Below are 22,503 nucleotides of genomic sequence, written 5' to 3'. Positions count from 1 at the left end.
GGCAGAGACCTTAGGGGTTTTTCACCTTCCTTTGCAGCATGAGGCCTGGGTCACTTGCTGGCTTAAACTAGAGTAAATAATGGATTCTCTGTAACTTTTGAAGTGTTTAAATCATGATTTGAGAACTTTAATAAGTCAGCCAAAAGTTACAGTTCTATTAGAGGAGGGGGTAGATGAAGTTATGTGGCCTACAATGTGCAGAAGGTCAGACTAGATAATCATAGAATCATAGAATATCAGGGTTGGAAGGAACTTCAGGAGGTCATCTAGTCCAACCCCCTGCTCAAAGCAGGACCAATCTCCAACTAAATCATCCCAGCCAGGGCTTTGTCAAGCCTGACCTTAAAAACCTCTCAGGAAGGAGAGTCCACCACCTTCCTAGTGAAAAGTGCTTCACCATTCCAGTGCTTCACCACCCTCCTAGTGAAAAAGTTTTTCCTAATATCCAACCTAAACCTCCCCCACTGAAACTTGAGACCATTACTCCTTGACAATGGTCCCTTCTGGCCTTAAAGTCTATGAGGCTGTGAGACTTCACATGGTTGCATGGGTGTAATGGACAGCAGAATGTACATTTGCATGTCTACACTTGAGATGTGTAAGTAGATACTGCTCCATCTGCAGAAATGATGTGCTTTATACTATTCAGCCTCGTTTGCTATATGCATATGGGTAATTAATAGTAACAATCCCCTTCCAAATCATGTTTTCCTCTGTCTGGCAGTTGCATGATCTTCCCTCTCCTTCCTTCCTTCCTTCCTTCCAACCAACCAGCAGGTGTGTAATATTAATGTGTGTGTGTATGTGTGGTGGGTGTGTTGGGAAATTTTTAAGATTCTATTGATCACGTACTTGGTAACACTTTTCTTGCACATTTAAACATAATCATTAAAGAAAGATTTTTTTAAAAAATAGGATAATAATAGATGAAATTGCATATTTCCTATTAATTTATATCACTGATTTGGAAAAAGCAACCCAATAACTTCCTGTTCTCTGTTATCTCCCACAGGGTGCAGCTTTAATTCGAATGTTGGCTAGTTTTATGGGTCACTCCGTATTTCAGATGGGCTTACAAGTAAGTAGGAAGCATTCTGTCTTTTTTATGTGTATTTGTAACCTTTGGCTGTTTTTTGTTTGTTTGTTTTAAGCAAGTATTTCTCTTTTTAAAGTTCTGAACAGTTGTGACATCATCATGTCCCTGAAGCTAAATTTGATGGGAAGCATTAGTTTGTATAACATCAGAGCCATCACTCCAGCAAATGAAAGAATTCTCAGTGTGTCAAGTGCCACACAGTTTCACTTTCATTTGGTGTATATCACCAAGTGGAAATCATTTTCAGATATGTAAGAACTTGATTATCCATCACTGAAAGAGCTTACTGAGGCAAAAGCCACTTTGCTTCAATTACATTTAAATTTTAATATAAAATAAAAATGAACTATGTCAATCTCACTAGAAAATATGTGGCTGCAAAGCTAATAATATTTTTCAGATAAATACTTCCCCCCACCCCATCAAAACCCGGGAGTTTTACTTTTACCTTTGATGAACATGGAGTGCTTTTTGCCTTAATTATATTTTGAAAACTCCCTCTGCCTTTTAAAAGAGGTTTAAAGAAATAATACTTCTGTTCAAAGAGAGAAAGAAATTCACTGTGCTGATTACCAAAGATGAACTTTTTCAGCAGTAATTCAGGGTAAATGTATATTTTGTAAACCATTTTAAAACAAACCAAAACATAAAAAAATGCAACTCCCTTTATTTCTGTTTAAGTAATAAGAAATCTGTTTAAGTAAATCATGTTACAGGCAACTGTGATTGATGAATTATGTATGATGCAGTCTGCTACTTAGAAATGTCCTTTAAAGTAAATTGATGTTCACCTGAAATACAATTATGCTAAGATGGAAAGAGCAATCAATCTTATCTGTTCTTAGCAGGCTTTTCATTTTGAAATTGAAATAAACTACATATGGGACCAGGTCATATTTTAACACAGTAATTCTACCTCTAACCAAAATGGATTGAAAGATAAAATATAAAACAAAAGTTAAATAAATACACTGATAATGTCATATAAATGTGTATTTAATGTGATATACAATGAGAAGAATCCCAGTAAGGAAATATCGCTTTTCTCGAATGTTTTCAGGACTTTGATCAATCAAGCTTTGGAAGGTAACTGAGTCACAGGAGCCAGAGGCTCTTTTCAGGTCACTGGCCTTATCTTCTACCCCAGACAGTTGGCCTTCATCTGGAAGGGTTTGTAGGCACAAACTTGTGCACATAAAGGGTGAAATCCTCGCCCTATTAAAGTCACTAGAACTTCTGTCATTGTCCCAAAGGAGCCAGGAATTTACCCAGAAATTTTTCGCTGTTAATATAGAAATTTAAAGTGCTAGACTCTTGACATTTAAAATTTGTAATTGAAAATATTCCCCATTGAAACCTGCCCACGTTTTCTCCACTCAAACTTCTTCAGAACAAAAGTTTTAAACCCTGGAGATGCATTGTCAAAAAATGTTACCTTGGCATCCATGATGGAGAACAATGTAGTAATGATGAAGAATGTAAAAAGCTTTAGTATCTCAACAGTCCATGCAACATAAATCAAATTGATTAGCCCTTTACTGTGCATGTAATGCCATTGAAATCAAGGTATTACTCAGTGTTTGTATGGGTAGCAGAATTATACCTTAAGTAAAGAACAGATAAAAGAAGAACAATGGTAACAAGCACTGGGGTAAGGAGAGGGAAGGGCCAGAGTTACCAGCAACAAAATCAAGCAGTAGTAAGCTAGCTCCTTTCTTTTCTCCTTATCCCTTTTTTTTTTCTTATCGTAATTGCATACCATCATCAGGTTTGTGTTTTCTTGTTCATAATACTTCAACAAAAATCTTACTTATCAAAAAAGCAATTGATTTTGCTAAAATGAATTAGAAAAAAAGATGATAAAAACAAAAGATTGGGCCTTTTTGTTAGATACATATGAACAATGAATGTACACTAAAGCAACTGCCATAGCATAGAGATCTATATGACCCTGCTATCCAGCAAACCATTTGTGAGGGATAGAAAGCAGGCAGAATTACAGTATGAAGTAATAATTTTCACAGCAAACATTGGTTTGTTTGAACCTATCACGAGTAACTGGCCCGTTTCTTCAGATATGCTTATGAAAAGCCATTGGATTATAATGTTGGATCTCCGTGATGAAACTGTCATCAAGAAACAATAGAATGAAAGTATATTATTCTGTAAAGCTTCAAAAGATGTTCACTGTTTTTAATTTTGTGAGATTTTCAAAAACATTTTTATAATAGAGACTTAATTTTGTCAACTTCTCAATATTTTCATGTTAAAGCACCCAATATGCAAAAACCCCACAAAGATATTTATATTGGATGTGATGAATAACTGAGATTAAAAACTGTAATGCCCACATATGTGAACTTGTGGGGTGCTAGAAAAATAAAGCTGTTATTTAAGTGCCTAACATCATTTAATAAAACCACTTTCTTCCCTAGTGGAGTTTTCTGTCTCCTTGGAAGTCCTGAGAATCCCGTTATTTTCCCCACACTTCTTAAAGACCCCCACGTTTGAGCTTTCACCGGATAAGAATTATCCATAAAGCAATGCCGCTCCTAAATACTTAGAGGGGTCACTTTTCAGTGAGATGGGGCATAACCTGATGCTGAATGTCCTTTCATGCCGGCAAGGTTGTTGTGCTCTAGCGTCAGTGTGAGTTGAGGCTATGCATGGGCACTGAATGGTAGCAACCCTCATTCATAAGTGGTGATACTTTTTTCTGTCTTGAAAGGGTATTAGTTTGCCATTATGAATATCAGACAGTGGAGAAGCTTGGACAGCATCACTCTCTCTGATAATGTTTCTGAATTGCATAAGCTTGTGGAGTTGGATTTGTTGAGTTAGTCTCAACATTCAGTCACCACCGAGGACAGTAACTTGTAATATAGGTTTAGATTTTGGGTGGGATTTTATCTGTAAATGTTGTTTCGTATGTGAGTACTTGGAATGAATGTGTTGTTCATACGATTTTGTATCAGTGAATTTCATTTATTGGAAAGGTTTATTGCTACAAGCCTAGAATACCTTTCTGTGTTATCAGTGGCTTCTCAAGTTAAATGTGGATAGTAAACACAGTTCTTCGGAGGTCTAGTGTTCTGTTCAGAGAGCATCCACTGGCATCTTAAGCTCCTTTATGAGGCCCTCGTGTTCTAGTTCATTCATATTTATCTTATACTTCGTTTGATTATTTCTATTTCTTATCCCAATGTGTATTGATATATGTTTGTCAACACTACATTTCATTTACCATGTGGCAGCTCATTGATCATACAAATCTGTATCCTTTTGAACTTCACTTGCTGCTGTGTTTGTGTTCATCACTCACTCTGATTGAGTGCATCATCAGCAGTTTGAGTTAGTTTACTGTAGGAACCTCAGGCTCTGTGATAAATTAACATCTTATGTACATTAAATTGTACACAGTATTTCTGAGAGAAGACCTTTTGTAGAGTCCCTTGGATAGACAGATAATGACTTGGTGCTGAGTGGTTACTATATTGAAACTGATAGGCCAACCTTTTAGAAGAGCAGTCTGGGGAAATGTGGAATATAGGCTATTTTTCACTACTATAAAAGTTGCCATTTGGACCGAACTCGTTTCATCTGTACTATTTATTCACAGCTCTTTAAACAATTATCCATTCCTGTGTCCCATGTTGGATTCTTGTGGCTCTTAAATTATGCAACAGTCTGGCTTGTGGAACTCTGTCAAAGACTTCCTAAATTTCCAATAAATCATTACACTGTACACTAAAAAGAACAGGAGTACTTGTGGCACCTTAGAGACTAACAAATTTATTAGAGCATAAGCTTTCGTGAGCTACAGCTCACTTCATCGGATGCATACAGTGGAAAATATAGTGTGGAGATTTTATATACACAGAGAACATGAAACAATGGGTGTTACCATACAGACTGTAACAACAGTGATCAGGAAAGGTGAGCTATTACCAGCAGGAGAGCGGTAATACTACCTTTTGTAGTGATGGTCAAGGTGAGCCATTTTCATCACTTTACAAAAACAGTAGGAGGGGAAATAGTTTTACTTTGTGTAATGACACATCCACTCCCAGTCTTTATTCAAGCCTATCCGGTTTGCAAATTAATTCCAATTCATCAGTCTCTCGTTGGAGTCTGTTTCTGAAATTTTTTTGTTGAAGAATTGCCACTTTTAGGTCTGTAATCAAGTGACCAAAGAGATTGAAGTGTTCTCTGACTGATTTTTGAATGTTATAATTCTTGACGTCTCATTTGTGTCCATTTATTCTTTTATGTAGAGACTGTCCAGTTTGACCAATGTACATGGCAGAGGGGCATTGCTGGCACATGATGACATATATCACATTGGTAGATGCGCAGGTGAACAAGCCTCTGATAGTGTGGCTGATGTGATTAGGCCCTATGATGGTGTCCCCTGAATAGATATGTGGACAAGGTTGGCAACGGGCTTTGTTGCAAGGATAGATTCCTGGGTTAGTGGTTCTGTTTTGTGGTGTGTAGTTGCTGGTGAGTATTTGCTTCAGGTTGGGGGGCTGTCTGTAAGCAAGGACTGGCCTGTCTCCCAAGATCTGTGAGAGTGATAGGTTGTCCTTCAAGATAGGTTGTAGATCCTTGATAATGCGTTGGAGAGGTTTTAGTTGGGGGCTGAAGGTGATGGCTAGTGGCATTCTGTTATTTTCTTTGTTGGGCCTGTCCTGTAGTAGGTAACTTCTGGGTACTCTTCTGGCTCTGTCAATCTGTTTCTTCACTTCAGCAGGTGGGTATTGTAGTTGTAAGAATGCTTGATAGAGATCTTGTAGGTGTTTGTCTCTGTCTGAGGAGTTGGAGCAAATGAGTTTGTATCGTAGAGCTTGGCTGTAGACAATGGATCATGTGGTGTGGTCTGGATGAAAGCTGGAGGCATGTAGGTAAGTACAGCGGTCAGTAGGTTTCTGGTATAGGGTGGTACATTGGCCAAACTGGACAGTCTCTACGTAAAAGAATAAATGGACACAAATCAGACGTCAAGAATTATAACATTCAAAAACCCGTCAGAGAACACTTCAATCTCTTTGGTCACTTGATTACAGACCTAAAATTGGCAATTCTTCATCAAAAAAACTTCAGAAACAGACTCCAACGAGAGACTGCTGAATTGGAATTAATTTGCAAACTGGATACAATTAACTTAGGCTTGAATAAAGACTGGGAGTGGATGTGTCATTACACAAAGTAAAACTATTTCCCCTCCTACTGTTCTTGTAAAGTGCTGAAAATGGCTCACCTTGATCATCACTACAAAAGGTTTCTCCCCACCCCCCACCCCCGGTCTCCTGCTGGTAGTAGCTCACCTTTCCTGATCACTGTTGTTACAGTCTGTATGGTAACACCCATTGTTTCATGTTCTCTGTGTATATAAAATCTCCCCACTTTATTTTCCACTGTATGCATCTGATGAAGTGAGCTGTAGCTCATGAAAGCTTATGCTCTAATAAATTTTTAGTCTCTAAGGTGCCACAAGTACTCCTTTTCGTTTTACGGATACAGACTAACACGGTTGCTACTCTGGAACACTGTACACTATTATCTGACTTGTTTATAACCTCCATCCAAGAGCCTAGAAACAATAAAATCACCTTTCCTTATCCATGTGTTCTACACTTTCATCTATTTATGACATACTGTATTACACATGTCAATATACCTAGTTTACCTTATTTATTTATCTATTATCTATTCATTCTTAATGCAGGTTGACTATTAACTAGTGTGACAAAGTTCCTCCTCTGCCTTGGTGGGTCTTGCACTTATTGGCGGATTTGCTCGCCTTGGAGCTTCACGGCAGCCCTCAGCTTGGCCATTTTTCAGAACCCACAGTCGAGGTTGACTCCTCCTGTGTCTGACCAGGAGTTGGGAGGTTTGGGGGGAACCCAGGCCCGCCCTCTACTCCGGGTTCCAGCCCATGGCCCTGTGGAATGCAGCTGTCTAGACTGCCTCCTGGAACAGCTGTGCGAAAGCTATAACTCCCTGGGCTACTTCACCATGTCTCCTCCCAACACCTTCTTTATTCTCACCATAGGACCTTCCTCCTGGTGTCTGATAATGCTTGTACTCCTCAGTCCTCCAAGAATCCACATTCTCACTCTCAGCTCCTAGTGCCTCTTTCTCGCAGCTCCTCACATGCGCACCACAAACTGAAGTGAGCTCCTTTTTAAACCCAGGTGCCCTGATTAGCCTGCCTTAATTGATTCTAGCAGCTTCTTGATTGGCTGCAGGTGTTCTAATCAGCCTGTCTGTCTTAATTGTCTCCAGAAGGTTCCTGATTACCCTGTTACCTTACCCAGGGAAAAGGGACCTACTTAACCTGGGGCTAATATATCTGCCTTCTATTACTCTCCTGTAGCCATCTGGCCCAACCCTGTCACACTAGCTATCTATTATTTAGATCATTACTAGATCTGTGTTCCATTAACTCACTTCTTATCGGAAGTTACTATTATAAATCAGACATATTTACTGCTAGATTGAGCTTTTGCTTTGGTATGGGGTGATGAATAGCCATGCCATCCCAGGAACAGCACAGGCAAGGAATTTTGATACAGAATGCTCCCCTCTTGCTCCAGGAAGCCATTATCTGTGACACCACTCCTTCACCAGATACAGGTGGCCCACCTGTGTTGTCACAGCTGACCCACTACCATTGCATGTCCGAGATCATGTGGGAGCAATAATGGCAACAAGAGTGCCAGCACCTACTGCCTTCTCTGACCTCTCTCCATTTCTAATATAGTCACTATCTGTCACTCTTGATGTTGAGATTATACTAATTAAACAAATTCACCTCTAAAGTTTTTCTTTAAAGGGACTTGTACTTTTTTCTTAAGAGTTAAGTAGGTAAGCAAAAATATAGCCTTGAAGGACTTGTATAAAACACTATTGATTTAATATTTTTTCCTATAAAATATAAAAATGTGTAGCATATTATTGGCCTATTCAAAGGCTCTTGAAGTCAATGAGAGTCTTTCAATTGACTCCAGTGGGCTTCGGATCAGAACCTATCTACATATTACAAACACAAAACATTTGTTAAAAGAACATTACTAAGGTTGCAAAGTCAAGCACTCAAAAGTTAGGAAATGGCAGAATTAAGTTTTCCTATGCAACCATAACTTGGTCCCCTTTTGCATATAATTAGACACTGTCACATAATGCATGTGACCACTTACTATTTTCTCCATAGTGCCTCTGTGTCATTCGGTTCATCTGTAATGAGCATTCATTCAATATTTTATTTTATCCTCATTGTTCAGTATGTGGTCCCAGGAGAGCATGCTCTAGTGGGCACAGACTCTTCTTGCCAATGCCATTCCCCCAAAGCTTGACCCCTTCTTGCTTGTCCTCTCCAAGCTCTCCCTGTCCCAGTTCTGTTTCTTCCCCTCCCAGTCTTCTCTCCAGTCCCAGTCTCAGCTTCTCACCCGAGTTCTGTCTCCTTGCCCAGCCAATCCCACTTCCCCCCACCCCAGCTCCTCTTCTGATCTCTCTCTTCCTTCCCCATTACAGGTTCCCAGGCCCTGACTGCCTACTTTCCTTGACCTTCATCCAATCTCAGTCTCCCACCTACTCCCGCCCTGGCTCCTTGCCTCAGTCTCCTCCCTCCCAATCTCCTTGCTGAACCAGTCCCAGCCTTCCCTCCTCAATGATGTTAGCCTCAATGGTAGGGCATATAGTACATATGTATCCTTTTGACATGTGTTCAGTGACTTTCATTCTCATATTTTGTTGCATGTGAAACCTATTTATTATTATTTTCTCCTACAATTTTATTATAGGACTTATTAAGAGAAAGACCTATAGATATGAATTCTCAGATAACATCAGCTAGCTAGTTAGCTATTTTAAGATATAGTAAAATATATATGTTTTCTTTCCAAATAAAATTATATTTTTTCCTGATGTGGGCTCAGTCGCAACCTCATCCCTGTTCCTATGAACCAGCACAATGCAATATACACAGTATAGAAAAGTACGCATTTGATGCCTGATCGTACAGTCATTGTACAATCAGAATGTCCACTGGCTTCTTAGAAATTAATGGGGATTTTGCGAGCACAAAGATTTCAGGATTGAGCTACTTGTAAGTCTTGTTAGATAGTACACACTTAAAACCAGAACAAGCAATTTCATTTCCATTCAGACCAATGAAGAAAATTCAAAAAGAAGCTGGATCCATACTGAACAAAAGAAGACTTCACTTGAGCTCTTGTTACATACCATTTTCCTGAAGATTCAGTTGTTGATCTTAAATAGTCAAAGTTCACCAGCTATTACCACACATCAGAATCTGAGATACCACCTTTTTCCTGATAGCTATAATAAGACATAAATTGTAACTCTATTGTATCTTTTGACAAATGTTGACTTTTTAATGGCAGCCACTGTAATTGCACAGCTAAATGTATTTTCAAAAATTACTATGCGGGAATTTGTTGATGTAAATCAAAGCAAAGAGTCTATAGGCATAAAGCCTGAAAAAGGAAATATATCAATATTGGGTTTTTTTTTGCTGTAGAATCCTGTTTTCTGTGATAGTGGTGGAAAGAATGGTAAAGTGCTCTTAGCAGTTTAAACAAACAAACAAAATTAGTTGTGCACAAATAGAAATATCCAATGTAAAGAAAAGACATTATTCTCAGTCTTTGGCCAAATTTTGCAACAGTATTTGAAGTTTTAGTGTATCACAGTCTTCAGCACCGAGAAGAAATGTTACACAGATTGACAGGAAGCCACAAACAGCTGATAAACATGGTTGAAGCTTCACAATTGATGATCTTCTCATCTACTCATTCTTTCTTTAAAGATCTGCCAGGATGTTATTTTCTAGATACAGTAGTGACACAGAAATTATGCTCTTAGTGAATTATCTCAGGTGAGTTCTGCTGAGATCGTTATACTGAACGCATTGTTACATTGTTTCTTTCCAAGTCCAGGTTCTGGGGTTTCTGTAGAAAGAACATTATAGAAAAGGTACAGTGGAGCAATTGTCTGCATTGTTAGTTATTCCTGACACTGATTAATGAAGAGTTGTGATCAGCTGAGACTGTCTCAATTAACAAGGGCCATTCAAATACCTCCCCTTTTTTTGTGTGGATTTTAAAAATACTTACTGAACAATATGTTTGTTCCATTAAAATTTTTTGTTCCTTTAAAACAAAAAAGCTAAAATTAATGTACAAATTCAGTAAAATATTACGCTTCAATTTCAAGCAATACTTTATTTCTGTGGGGCTTGTCCTTAGTTCAGTTGTTTAGCATCACTACCGAATAATACATCAAATACATTTTCCTTAAAGCAAAGCTTAATGTGCTAGCAGGTGTCCTACTGCAGAACAGCCACTATCAGACTATTATAAGCAATAACTCTGCCATCCTCTAATAGTTCCCTGTTGATTTCTAATGCAGATTGTTTTGCCCCCACACTGTAATTGCCTTTGTCATATTCCAGAATGGGTCCTCCTTTACATATTATTAGCTAGTAGGGGAGGTTAGACTTTTGTAAGAGATAGAAACCTCTGAATATAGCCATTCTGGTCCTTTTAACCAGAATTACCAGTCAGGCAGGGCACATGTAAAAGTATTATGACACTTAGCACCTGCTTGGGAACGAGGTTTGAATCTGTGCAATTTAAATACACGTTTACATGAGATTTAATTTATCACAATTCCAGGGCTTCACAAATTATATATCCTGTATGATGCAAAGTTTAGGAGCCTGATTCTTCTCTCACCTTGGAGTCACAATAGTGTAACTATATTGATTTGAGAGGAATTACTCCTGATATACACCAGTCACTTACTGAAGTCTGGTCCCTTTTCTTTGCTAACAAGATGCATATCTAGAAAAACAGAGAACTCTGTAGTCTTAATTATAACACTTTTTCTCCCTTTCCTACACTTTTCTGTTATTATCTCTTGTTATGCCTAAACTTAGATGGTAAGCTATTTAGGGCTCCTGTCTTTTAATGTGCCATCAAGTGCCTATTGCACTTGAGGCACTAGGGGCGGTGGGGCGGGGGGGGATCTTTCAGAAACACTCAGCATTGGCTGAATTCTGTTCCCATTTAAATCAATAGTAAAATCCCATTGATTCACATAGCTCCAGAAATGTTAGCATTGCAGATCTGAGTATTTCCATAATATATGGAAGTATTTTGGATAACTAAGAAAAGGGGGAAAGTAAAAATACTATAATTATGCTGGTTTATACAGTAGTGTTAGCTCAAGAGAGAATTAAGATTTATTTCCATGTAATGTTCCAGTATCACTCTTCATGATTAGTAGTTATAGCTTGTTGTTTGAATATAATGATTTAATTGCAGATATGACATGATGACAGTGGATGTTTTCTGATGGCTGATAATTACAAGCATTATATCACTGCAGTATAGGAAACAAATATAAACATTCCCTTTAAAAATAAAGGGATGGATCCTCAGCTGGTTTAGATTGGTTTAGCTCCATTGGCTTCATTGACTGACTATGACTATTTACACCTACTGAGGAACTGGCCTGAAGAGAAGGCAGGACAGTAGTTGTAATGACCACTTGAGTGATGCAGCTAAGATATGAGCATGCCTTTCAAACCTTGTTTAAATTCTGCTTGACACTTGTGTGTTCTTCTTTGATTCTGAAAGTAACCTAAATATGTAACTGATCGAAGGGCACTTTAAATTAATTAATAAATTAATTAAATAAATAAAACGGACAGGTTAAAGCCCAAACTTGTGGTAACCTCCGTACAGCTAGTGGAAAATTGAACTTGTTTGAGTATTATTGAAAATGCTCTGCCACTGTTGGGAGAGGTAGAAACCTGGTTTAAAGAGAGGATATCCCAATAGAGGAGGTACAGAATTCTGTAGAACAGTTATTAAAAAAGTTAGGGCCAAGGTTTTTAAAAATGACTAGTGGTTTTGGAAAAAGAAAAGGAGTACTTGTGGCACCTTAGAGACTAACCAATTTATTAGAGCATAAGCTTTCGTGAGCTACAGCTCACTTCATCAGATGCATATCGTGGAAACTGCAGCAGACTTTATATATACAGAGAGAATATGAACCAATACCTCCTCCCACCCCACTGTCCTGCTGGTAATAGCTTATCTAAAGTGATCATCAGGTGGGCCATTTCCAGCACAAATCCAGGTTTTCTCACCCTCCACCCCCCCACACAAATTCACTCTCCTGCTGGTGATAGCCCATCCAAAGTGACAACTCTTTACACAATGTGCATGACAATCAAGTTGGGCTATTTCCTGCACAAATCCAGGTTTTCTCACATCCCCCCCACCCCCATACACACACAAACTCACTCTCCTGCTGGTAATAGCTCATCCAAACTGACCACTCTTCAAGTTTAAATCCAAGTTAAACCAGAACATCAAGGGGGGGGGGTAGGAAAAAACAAGAGGAAACAGGCTACCCTGCATAATGACTTAGCCACTCCAAGTCTCTATTTAAGCCTAAATTAATAGTATCCAATTTGCAAATGAATTCCAATTCAGCAGTTTCTCACTGGAGTCTGGATTTGAAGTTTTTTTGTTTTAAGATAGCGACCTTCATGTCTGTGATTGCGTGACCAGAGAGATTGAAGTGTTCTCCGACTGGTTTATGAATGTTATAATTCTTGACATCTGATTTGTGTCCATTTATTCTTTTACGTAGAGACTGTCCAGTTTGACCAATGTACATGGCAGAGGGGCATTGCTGGCACATGATGGCATATATCACATTGGTGGATGTGCAGGTGAACGAGCCTCTGATAGTGTGGCTGATGTTATTAGGCCCTGTGATGGTGTCCCCTGAATAGATATGTGGGCACAATTGGCAACGGGCTTTGTTGCAAGGATAAGTTCCTGGGTTAGTGGTTCTGTTGTGGGTATCTGATCTGAGAAACTTTCTGTTTTTCAGAAAGTGCTGAGTCAACCAGAATCACTAATCATTTTTAAAAATGTTGGCCAAAGAAACTGTTATTTGGCACAGATTGAGCAGATGAGTTCAATTATATCTGTACAATTATGAGAAGCATAGAGAGAAGATATAATAGTCATTGGAACTTCTATATGATTTGCCCCATGCTAATTTCCTCCTACTGTTACTCACACCTTCTTGTCAACTGTGTGAAATGGGTCACTCTCATTACCACTACAAAAGTTATTTTTCCTCCCTTGGTATTCTACTGTTAATTGAATTGTCTCCGTAGACTGACCTCACACTTGGTAAGGCAACTCCCATCTTTTCATGTATTTATACCTGCTCCTGTATTTTCCACTCCATGCATTTGATGAAGTAGGTTCTAGCCCATGAAAGCTTATGCCCAAATAAATTTGTTAGTCTCTAAGGTGTCACAAGGACTCCTCATCGTTTTTGTGGGATGATATTTCATGGGTTATTTGGTTAATTATTTTTGCCTAAGTGTCAGGCCAGTAACTAAATGCTGAATGCATTTTAATGTAGCAGCAGATTACAGTGTGTCAAGGATAACACCATTTTTGTTCCTTCTGGTAACATTCACTCATGAATATTAACATGTAATCTATGGATTGAATGTAATCTATGGATCTGATATTGCACAGGCTGGTATTTTCCAACAAGACTCACTGGAAACAATATTCAGGTAGCCTCAAATAAAACTGATACTAAAAGTGAAGTGGCTGATCTGTTTAGATGATCTAAATGCTATTTTCCAACTTTCTTAGAGCTGGTTCTGCAGTGCTGTCCTTCTCTTTGCTAATTGGTCTGACCATGGTTTTCTCTCACTGTTGGGGTAGCTCTGCAGTTTGACTGACCCAGGTGCTAATACTAACAGTTCTCTCCTCTCGGTAGGTTTATTCATCATCATCCAGGGTTTATTTTCTTGTACAATATCTCACATATAAAAATATATCAGACCCACCTGTATACTCTAGTTCCTGCACTCACTGATCTTGACCTCCTCTCTTTTAAAATATCTTAAGCTTTTGTGTAGTATTGTCAATGCTCCATCACTGATTCTCAGTCACTTTCAACTGTCAGACTCTGTCAAAGCCACGTACAGAGCCTGACCCCTTGTCCAGACTTTTTACTTTGAGTGTCAGGTGGTGTCAAGATAACCTGAGGTCACAACTTTGATGCTAGCAGTCTCCAGGAGGCAAAAATAAGAAGGTGGAGTGCCACCAGAGTCAGCATTCCATTAGAATGTGTTGGATGGCCAGATGTGAAGTTTACTAATCATTCCTGGACTCCATGCAGAATGGTACTTATTACTCTGGAGAGCCAGAGTTCTAGAGACTTTTTCTACTTAAAGTCAGAGATTAAGCAGGTGTGGCAATGGCATAATCAGTCTACAGGTAGTTGTGCAACAGGAGCAAATCCAAGGCTTAGGGTGTGGATGAGGGCAGCAGTATGAATCAAAGACATGGACAGAGGTGGGGGTTGAGCGTGAATCCAGGACTATGGTGGCGTATAAATGGACTGCATTTGGATGAATGTTACTGTCCTGAAATCTTATTCTGAAATCATTTTACAACCATCTTGAATGTATGGTATTCTCCTTATATTGTAGTTGTCCAGCTGTTCTGAGGAAACAAAGTGGAAAAAGTGGAGTTTCTCAGCTTGTAGATAGTGTACCAGATTCTGATTTCAGTTACATCTGTGTAAATCTGGAGTAACTTCATTTATGTCAATCAACTTGACAAATAAAACTAAGAGCAGAATTTGACTTGTATCTGTTTCAGTTCCCAACTGTAGATCTCACTTCTCTTCTGAGAGAAAGACATACATTATCTTTTCCACCTTTTATATTATTTCCACGTCCAGGTATGTATCAGTCACCATCTTTTATTAGTTATAAGTGTTATCATTCCTGGATGGTGGAATTAGTTCAATTTTTTCTAACTGAAGTGGTTCAATGCCTTAGCAATACTGAGAAAGCCTGGATTGTGTTGGGATAAAGCCCTTATTTAATACGAGTAACCAGCTTTTTAAAAAACTAACACAATAAATGGCCTGTAAGTTTAATCAATAATGCTGTTACTACAAATATCTGTCAAAATCTTTTAGCACTTTTTACTGTGCTTTCTGCATCTTCTAATATTCAAGCCACTTGCCTCAATATTCAGGTGCTAACATAGTTTCCAAACCATTTAAGCTTTACAATTTTCTTTAGAGACTGAGTCTATTATTTGACAAAACATTAGAATTACAGTTTACTTCTTCTTTTGCAAGATCTTACCTGCTTGTGTGGTAATTGTTTCAGCTTGTTCCTTTGATATGGTTGATCTTTGGTGTCTTTTGGGTATTTGAATGATTACGATAATATTATTTTGCCAAACAGGCCCAGCTGAAACAAAAACTTACATACTACCAGCAATGATTGATTCTGTTTAGTTTTTAGTAACACACATATATCGTATTTCATTATTATAATCCTTCTATCTTGCAAGGAGTAGCTCCATATTAAAAAGTTATAAAGGGAAGATGTTGAGGACAGACTCATTTCAGAAGAGAGTTAGAGCTAAAGATCGGCAAAATATATATATATATATATATATATATATATATATCAGTGTCAGTTTTCTGCTTTTGTTTGGTATTTCATTTGTATGGCATGTTGGGCAAGGTCTTTGGCTGTCTTGAGTCTTCTTTGCACAGCTCCTATGGTGAAAATCAGGATTAAAACCATCTAAACTGACTAGGGGTGGATTTCCACAGTGTCAAGGAACCCTCATAGGTATAAGGCTGGCACCAAAGGCTTCTGTGTAACTCTCTCCTGCCACCTGGCACTGGGGGTGTGTCTGAGAGTTGTGGGGTGGTTAAGGTATCCCTATACACCCAACAATTCCAAGGTGTTGAGACACGTTTTTTAGGTGATAGACTGTTCAACTTTGTGTCAGGGACCAGCCTGGTGGCAGCAGGATAGTCACAAGAATGTGTCTGTCTGAGAAGGTAGCTTATTGCCTCTTTAGCACCTCCCCTTCTGAACTGTGCTGAGTGCAGCTTAGATCTGGGCTGCCATATTTTGGCTGTCATCTGTCCCTTGTCTTCTGTGATTTGTTTCTCTTTTTCTTTTGCTTGTTTCTCTTTGCTTTCTGATTTGGATCTTTTTCTTACAGTATAAGGGCCAGATTGTGGCTTACACACCCACACAGGAGAACAATGAATACCTTATAACCCCCTGTGAGCGACCAAGACCTTGAGTGTGGGTATGCAGGAGCAGATACTGGGTGCCTGTTTGATCTTTCCACAAAGCAGATGGGTGGGGAGAGGACAGGGCCTTGGCTTGCATCTCACTACGCCTTAGCCAGTGCAGTTTAGCTGGAAGGTAGGGGTTGTAATTACTGTTGGTATAAGCCAGCATTCTTCCTCTGTCCCCTCACCAGAGTCAGGTGAAGCAGGAAGAAAATGGAGAGGTAATGCTTATATACCACCCCTTGCTCATAGCTGTACCCAAAGCCTCAATCTAGCTCTAAAGCAGTGGAAAAAATGTAAAATAGTATTATATCAGGTGAGGAATATAGTTTTATATTGTAGTCTCATTCCTTTTTCGTTTTGTTTTTCTTCACCCAATAAAATGTTTAATCAAAAATAATAAATTCTGAACTGGAAATGGAGAGGTCTATCCAAACCAATCAACCTGCATATTGTGAGTCAAAAGCCAGAGGAAGAGGATGAAAGCATTTGCCTCTCTTTGCAGTCTTTCTGAATATAAAATTCAAGCCAAATGTGATGTCTGGTCGTAGACTGGTAAACAAGATTATTTGGCTCTGTTGAGTAAATTCTCAAACTGTTTCACTGCCTTATTTTATTACATACAAACCCTGTAAACAAATAACAGAAGAATTCATGGAAACTGTATTGTCTAGGACCACTTTAAAATGTGCATGTGTATTTGTTGTTTATTTACCTACTCTGACTTTTTTGTATACCTGTTTTAGTCTTTTAATTTACAGTGCAACCTGATTAGCTTTGGATGCTGTTGGATATTTAACTGTCTCAGAAGACTCTATATTTTTAGACAAAACAGAAGCACAATGTATTGGTGAAGCCTCTATAACGTTGTCTTTTTCCAACTGTTATTTTCATGACATCGTTAAGACAAGGCACTGCAGTTAACGGAGCCAGTGTTCTCATTTAGCTTTTCTAGCCTGTGATTAAATGGGAGTTGCTGCTTGTTGTAATATGAGTTGGCTGACAGAAGCTAAATCTGTCACAGGTGCTACAATTGGTACATCAGGAAATTTGCTTTCCAAACACTAATTATTCCCATAGTATCGTACTTCACACAAAGCACAAATGACACAGTCAGCAAAATTTCCTCAGTTTTACCTTTGTGCTGTAAATTAGGGTTTGTCTCCTACCATTGTATAAAGTGTAGATGATGGAAATTCTAATGCAGGGAACCCTTTGATTTTATAAGGTTTTTTTGCTTTAATCTCCCAGTCCAATTGCAGAAGACTTAGTTTGTTCCAATAATCACTTCTGAATTTCAAATCTATGATTGTCTATGTATTCTGTAGGGAGATAGTAAGGCATGAATCTGATAGGGTAGCCTAGAGCTTAACACATAAAAATGAAAATATTTTATGCCAGGAAGGTCCAGGCCTAATCCAGAGATATATTTAAAAATTAATATGGGGAATTACCTTTATTTGGTGAGATCTTGTAGGATATACCTCTGACCTCAAGTACACATCATTTTTATATTTGGCAGCCTCTCCTTCTCAGAGGCTTGGGACTGAAGAGCTGTTATGGGCTACTCCTCATTCCTTTGGGAGAGTGGCTTTTCCTACTTTTTTGCCTTTTCATTACTGAAGGGGAAACATGGATAATCAACTGTGGCTGAAAAAACAGAAAACTTCAGTTTACAGCCCTATCAGATATTCTCAGATCACGTGCTCACAAACACATACTCTTCCACTATAGGCACCCCTTTTATGTGACGTGCACATTTTCTGTTGCTTCCCATGTGGAAAAGCTTTTTACGATATCATGCTAGAGCCTGAGTTAACAATATTATCTATTTCTGCATTTAATCATAAGGGAAAACACCTGTCCGCAAAACCCCACTAGATATGAGGAAATGGCTCTGATGGCCTATTTCTTGGTTAAATACTTTATAACAGATCTAGCTGTCATCAGAGTGTGTGGGTCCTTGACATTAGCCACAGAATGACCTGCTAAAATAAACAGTAGAGCTTTGTTTTAGACATTTGCCTCTTTCATTGCCATGAATTGCCTGGAAACAGATGCAGAGGCTATACAAGTGTTTAAAAAGTAAATAGGAAACACTAATCTTGATAAATTAGTTAGAAAAGGTAAAACTCTGAATGCTGTATGTAAACTTACTAGGGATTGTTGGTTTGTTTTTCCATTGGGATTTATTTAATCTTCTATTTTTAATATATTGTAAACAGTCTCCAGAAAATATTTATTGACTCCCTGAGGATGAACATATTGTATATTGCTAGATTTCCAACAAATGAAAACATTTATGTAATTTAACTGATACTAGCAGTGATTCACAGCTGTAATTATTTGGCCTGTATACAGTAACTTCTGATTTGTATTTTTGTTTTATTTTTTGTAGGACTATTTGACAATTCACAAGTATGGCAATGCAGCCAGAAATGATCTCTGGAATACCCTGTCAGAGGTAAAGTACTATATAGCCTAATACACTGAGAGAAAAGCAGGAAGCCATAGTGGTGTTTTTATGCCGAGGTTGGAAGAGAATAGTGCCTATTGAAATGCCTAAGCCCAAGAGCACATTTAAAAATAAATGCTAAGAAGTACCGTTTGGGTTCACAGAAAGCGTCAACATAAAAAAACATGTTTTCAGTTGTTTGTGTTATATCATTGACATCAAATAAAGGGAAGGCCTGCTCCCATTGACTTCAGTGGGAGCAGGATAAGGTCTGTAAGTAGGAAAGAGCAGGAAAATGCGGTGCTTTGGCATTTGTATTGAATAGGCTTTTGATAAGTAAATATTCCTGATTTGTCGGAAGGACAGACCTTGTAAAGGCTTAAAGCTGGGCATTGTATTTTCTGGTGTCAACTGTTATTATTTGATGTCCTTAGACCAGCTGCAGGTGGTTACAAGGGTACTGAAAGCCACCCTTGCTTATTCTGTGCAGTTTCTTACTTTTTCCTTTGCTTATGTTAAAGCCTTTGGGGCAAATTCTCAGTGATCAAAAGTGCATATTAGTCAAAGAACAGTAGAACTCACAGCAAACATACAGGCACAAGATTGTGACTGCATTCTGGGCCATAAGCAACTACTGTCACATTGGATATGTCAAACCTGTTAATGGTGGGAATTAAAATTCCATATTCCCCTACCTATCAGCATATCTGTTGTCATCCTCTACATTCTCAAGATGTCTCACATGCAGACGGAGTTCTAAGGGGTTCTTCCTGGGATTTGCTTGGATTCACTAGGGGTCACTCAGTCCCTGTTCCAGCATTGGCAGGAAGTTAGAGGCATTTCTTGGTTGCAGAGAGAGCTGTCTCTGTCCATCCTTCACTTGCTTGCAGTCTCTCTCCCCATGAGGTGTGAGTCTTCCATTTCTGTCGGGTTTATTGTATTCCAGCTGAAATTCCACCCGATTTAATTCCACCTATTTAAAATTGTATTTTTTCTAGAGTTTCTGTATTAAACTAGAATAAGGTATTCCTGTATTTGCTGCAAGATTTATACAGTTTGCAGGTTTCGGGAAGGTCTGCATGTGCACAACTTAGCGTTGGACATAAGAATCCAGATTTTCCAGTGAGTAGTGATTTTGGATGCCTAGCGTGAGACACCTTAAAGGGGTGTGATTTTCAGAGGACAGACGTTCAGCACTTTCTGAAATCAGACCTTTTTAAAGTATCTCAAGATGGGCACCCAAAATCAATAATCCCAAGAGAAAATATTCATCAGTGTTTCCAGCTCCTTTTTTAGCCTTTTCTGATCATGGAAATCATTTGCAAACGGCCATCCACAGTCTTTGTGAATGCTGGAAATGTGGGGAGGCAGGTCTCAAGCTCCACTCCTTTTAGGTATGGGTGGGATTTTCAGAAATGCTTCAATGACTTAGGGGTACAAATGAAAGTCATTGGAACTTGTGCTCCTAAGTCACTTAGGTGCTTTTGAATCTCCCACCCTGTCACTGTGTTTGCATTTTCTAGCTTGCCACGTGAGTATTTATTGCTTTCAGTTCTTAAAGCTGTTTTATTTTGATATGCAATATTAAATGTATCTAGAAAGAAGGCTCCTCCTTGATTGATTTTTTTAACCATTTATATCCTGTATTTAGGCGTGGAAAGCGCCTGTGCGTATAGATGCTTAATTGCTATTTAAACAGCTAGACAAATTAATGGTCCTCTGGTTTAAAAAGTAAATGGTATTATGTGTTAGATACTAGTATTGCAACAATATACTTAACCAAAACATTTTTTTTTTGTAAGGCTCTAAAAAAGGTTGGAAAATTTGTAAATATCCAAGAGGTAATGGATCAATGGACACTACAGATGGGTTACCCCATTATCACCGTCATGAGGAATGAAACTGCAGACAATATTGTATTAATCTCCCAAGAACACTTTATTTATGACATTGATGCTAAAACCACGGATCCTGACCTAGGAAACAACAGGTACGTGTATTTCTCAATAAATATTCCTACTAAAAGTTGTAGTTGTTTAGCTGCTTCATGCCAGTATTTTAAAGCAAAAGACCATGCCAGAATAACATATCTTTGTCTAGAATCAATGGCATGCTATGGCCCTAACTTTCTAATTTTATTAAAGATTATTCTCGTAAAAAGGATTAGAATTATATTAGCATAATAAACAACAAAAGAAAGCTTTTTATGTGCACATTTGCATTTTTAGTGCTCTCTCTGTTTTTTTTCAATCTAGGGTATGCATTTATTCCTTGGCCTCTTCTTTTGGTTTTTTGGCACTCAGCGAAATGCACCAGCATGTGGCTAGATCCTTCTGATGTTGCGTACTTCAAAGTGGCTTTCAAATATCAGCAGGAGTATTCTCTTATTTTGACAGAAAATGTTAATCATCAGTCTTACAACAACTTAAATCAGCTTGTACAGATGCTCCCAATAGTCTGGTCATGTGTCAAGGAAAGACTAGACAACTAAAGATGAACATCTTATATGTTACCCCCTGAAAAAGGAGAAGCCTTTGGAAGTGCTTAAAACACAGATACGGGCTATTTTTAAAAGAATACAGAGCGCACTGTCAGCATACTAGGTAAAGGGAAGGCATAGTTGACTGTAAGGGCTTGTATAGATGAACAGCTAGTGCACGGCAAGCTGGGGAGTAAATCTATAGTGCACTAGCCTGTTGCATCCTAATTATCTGTATGGACCCTGCTGCTGTTCACAAGTTCCCTAGTGTGCTTTGATTTACCGCTCTATGAAATGAGAGTAGGTCAGTGTGCACCAATGAACATTCACTGTGCAGCAGCAGGGTCCACATGGAAGTGCACGGCATACTAATGTACTGTGGATTTACACTCCGACTTTCCATGCACTAGTGCAGGGGTGGCCAACCTGTGGCTCCAGAGTCACATCCGGCTTTTCAGAAGTTAATATGCGGCTCCTTGTATAGGCATCGACTCTGGGGCTGGAGCTACAGGCACCAACTTTCCGCTGTGCTGGGGGGTGCTCGCTGCTCAACCCCTGGCTCTGCCACAGGCCCTGCCCCCACTCCACCCCTTCCCGCCCCGTCCCCTGAGCCCGCCATGCCCTCGCTCCTTCACCTCCCCCTCCGAGCCTCCTGCACACCACGGCACAGCTGATTGAGAGATGCAGGGAGGGAGGGGAAGGCGCTGATCGGCGGGGCTGCCAGTGGCTGAGAGGCGCTGGGAGCGGGGGCAGGGAGGGAGCTGATGGGGGGCCTGCTGATGTATTACTGTGGCTCTTTGGCAATATACATTGGTAAATTCTGGCTCCTTCTCAGTCTCAGGTTGGCCACCCCGCATTAGTGGGTTGTCTAGACAAGCCCAAAGTGACTTTTATGCCTCCCCTGATCTTGGATGCTGTCAGGAGCCAAACTAAACCTCAGGGCAAGTTAGAGCAGCCACATAGCTGCTGTAACTTACAATAGCTAGAACAGTCCCTTAGGGATAGGTCTTTCAGCTGGGATTGATAGAGCACTTAGCTCTCTGGCCCCACCTCCCGGTGGCATGCATCATAGTCACTTCCCACAATGTCTCCTCCCTGTCCCAAGCTAGCTCCATGACACTCCTTGCACTGTTAGTTCCTAAGGGGACTAAAGTTAAACTGACTATGCTGGTTTTATACCAGCCCAAAATTCCCTGACATTTCCCAATTAAGGCATCTTTAAGGTTGCTTTGCTGGGGCCAGGATCTGTCTGATCAGGTTGAAAGCAAACTCAAAACT

General features: G+C 39.2%; 1 protein-coding gene across 1 annotated transcript in view; it reads left to right on the top strand.

The window, feature by feature from the left end:
- The window catches only part of TRHDE (thyrotropin releasing hormone degrading enzyme), a gene marked incomplete at its 5' end in the record, with an annotated part of 329,097 nt that overhangs the window by 203,773 nt on the left and 102,821 nt on the right, over window positions 1-22,503 (top strand). The window contains 3 exons of the mRNA XM_084636899.1: window positions 1,013-1,078; window positions 18,690-18,755; window positions 20,549-20,736. Coding sequence (XP_084493025.1) covers window positions 1,013-1,078; window positions 18,690-18,755; window positions 20,549-20,736 — 320 coding nt within the window. The remainder of the gene's footprint in view (window positions 1-1,012; window positions 1,079-18,689; window positions 18,756-20,548; window positions 20,737-22,503) is intronic.

This window comes from Lepidochelys olivacea, assembly GCF_965140295.1.
Source record: "Lepidochelys olivacea isolate rLepOli2 genome assembly, chromosome: 1".
Lineage (NCBI taxonomy): Eukaryota > Metazoa > Chordata > Testudines > Cheloniidae > Lepidochelys > Lepidochelys olivacea.
The sequence above is the reverse complement of the archived record's forward strand: the minus strand, read 5'-3'. Positions and strand labels throughout refer to the sequence as shown.